Source organism: Chiloscyllium plagiosum, unplaced genomic scaffold (assembly GCF_004010195.1).
Source record: "Chiloscyllium plagiosum isolate BGI_BamShark_2017 unplaced genomic scaffold, ASM401019v2 scaf_13136, whole genome shotgun sequence".
Classification (NCBI taxonomy): Eukaryota; Metazoa; Chordata; class Chondrichthyes; order Orectolobiformes; family Hemiscylliidae; genus Chiloscyllium; species Chiloscyllium plagiosum.
Window position 1 is genome coordinate 12468 of NW_025208787.1, and position 2747 is coordinate 15214.

Sequence of the window (2747 nt, forward strand, 5' to 3'; positions counted from 1 at the left end):
CGGCAAAACAAAAACACAGGTACAGACGAATGCTAAGAGTTTGTGAGTCCATTCAATATTCTAACAACAGTAGGGTAGAAACTGTTCTGAAACTGGCTGGTGCATGCGTTCAGGCTTCTGTACCTTCTCCCTGATGGTAGAGGTTGTAGAAAAGAATTGCCAGGGTGGGATGGATCTTTGAGAATGCTGGTGGCCTTTCCTTGACAGATGGCCTGGTAGATGGAAGGTTGGCCTTTGTGATTCTCCAGGCAGAGTTCTATCAGTTCTGTAACTGTCTCCGATCTTGAATGGTACAGTTGCTATATCAGGTTATGATACATCCAGACAGATGCTCTCGATGGAGCACATATAAAAATTGGAAACGGTATTCACCATCATGCCAAATTTTCAGTTTTATTCTTTTCTGATAACTTTCAAGTTTTACAACATCTTTCCTATCCTAAAGCAGGGAGACAAGAATTGAATGCACTGACCAATAAAGGCAAGCATACCAAACACCACCTTCACTATCCTGTCTACCTGTGACTCCACTTTCAAGGTACTATGAACCTGTCAGAGTTATACAGTATGGAAACAGACCTTCAGTGCAACCAGTCCATGCCAACCATAATCCCAAATTTAACGAGTTTCTCTTGCCTGCTCCTGGCCTGTATCCCTCCAAAACTTTCCTATTCATGTAATTATCCAAATGTTTTAATTGTACTTGCATCCACTTCCTCAGGAAAATCATTACAGAACCACCTTCTGTATAAAATTAGTATTTGAATGGCAAGGATATGGTTGAATTGAAATGGTTCATAAAATAAACAGTTTCCACCAAACACCCCACAGCAAATGTGGATCCTACAGCAAAGTCGGCCCCACTTTCTGCCTCGACACCCCATTGACGACTTCACAACGCAGAAGTAGCCTTGTCAGTTTGAGTGAAAGTCCCTCCCTTTGGGCAAAATATGGGAACAAAACAATGCCTCCCCCTTTCCGTTCCTCATCCTGGAAGGGACAGAGAAAGTGGGAGACACTGTTTATTTGTAGCAACTGGAGTGAATGCAGGGAGAAAGCAGACTCTCCAAAATTGCTCAGTGCTCTCTGTCCCACCTAAAAGGTACTTTCATTATGTATTCTTTTGGCACTAGAAAGGGATTGCTTCTTTACTCATACTTGCAATTAAAAGGACAGTTTCTCACCAAACTGAGCAGCATTTAAGGGATTGGCGCATTGGGACGAAATTTAGATCAATGTTGCTTCATATGGTGTTAAGCTGATGTTATTGGTTGTTGTTAAAGCTTGTTTGCAACTATTCTTCACCTAATGGAGTTATGTCCTGTATTTCTTGTTGTCTTTTTAATTTAATAGGACAGCAGGAAGTCATTCAGCAAATTTACTGGCTTTCTTTTCTCAAGCTGCCTTGACCTTTTTATTTTCATATCCTTAATTCAGTTCCATCTCCAGCACCTTCGTAGGCAGGTTGTTCCAGGTCCTAGTCATCTAAATGAAGTTTTTCTCCATACACACTTAATGTTATCTGGCTACATAAGAGTTTTTAGGTTTCTGTGTCCTGGATAATATATGATCAGCAGGCATCTGGCAATCTACCAGAATTCTGTTTATTTAACTGTACCGACAGTGATCACTCAGTTTGTGAATTTATTTTTGCAGGAAAACATGCAGAAAGAAATCTGAAAGCACACGATATATCAACTTCTGACAGAGCCACTTGATTCATTGGGACTTGAATATCAGCAGATATTCAAGTAGAGAAGAAATGTTTGCTTTTGTCTGCTTGAGGGGTTTTGGACACTGGTGTGGTAGGAAGAATACTGAAACATCCGAATGAGGGAGATTCAGTGCGCGTCTGTGAAATGTGCTTCAAACAGTTTACTTAGTCTGGGGGATCAAACTGACACCACTCACGGTGGGGAGAAACTGAGTACACATTGTGTTTGTAATATCAAACTCGGAGGGACACCAGAAAAGCTCCCCCAATGGGGAAACCGTGGAAATGGAAATTCCCTTCCCCATCAGTGCTGGAAATCCACAGACGCATTCACACTGGGGTAAGACCGTTCACTTGCTCAGTGTGTGGGCAGGCATTCAGTCAGATGGGTCATCTGCAGAAGATCAGCGGATCCACACAGGAGAGAAGCTGTTCAAACGCCCAGTGTGCGGGAAGACATTTGCTCAATCATCTGAACTGCTGGTCCACACCAGGGAGAGGCCGTTCACCTGCTCTCAGTGCGGAAGGGTTTTGTAAATTCTTCCAACCTGCAGACTCGCCGGCGGATCCACACCGGGGTAAGGCCATTCATGTGCTTGGTCTGCGGGAAGGGGCTTATTTATTCCTCTGCACTGTTGATCCACAAGCGGGTCCACACGGGGGAGTGTCCATTCACCCGCTCTCAGTGCGGGAAGGGGTTCATCGATTCTTCCGGCCTGCAGACCCACCAGCGCGTCCACACCTTGGAGAGGCCGTTCACCTGTTCCGCGTGTGGGAAGGGATTCACTGATTCTTCCAGTCTACGGACCCACCGGCGGATCCACACTGGGGAGAGGCCATTCACCTACTCAATGTGCGGGAAGGGATTCACTCATGTGAGCCATCTGCAGACACACCAGCGGGTCCACACGGGAGAGAAGCCGTTCATGTGCCCCATGTGTGGGAGTAGGTTCGCTGAGTCATCTAAACTCCTGATCCACCAGCGGGTCCACACCGGGCAGAAGCCTTTCATTAGCTCAATGTGTGGGAAGAG

At 45.4% G+C, this 2747-nt stretch overlaps 1 protein-coding gene across 1 annotated transcript; it reads left to right on the forward strand.

Annotated features, from left to right (window-relative positions):
- Positions 1-2208: 2208 nt before the first annotated feature.
- Positions 2209-2735, forward strand: LOC122546728 (zinc finger protein 239-like; the record flags this gene model as incomplete). Its single annotated transcript, XM_043685374.1, has 1 exon — positions 2209-2735. A coding segment is annotated over one exon (527 nt), but the record flags the coding sequence as incomplete, so codon positions are not given.
- Between the last annotated feature and the right edge of the window lie 12 nt (positions 2736-2747).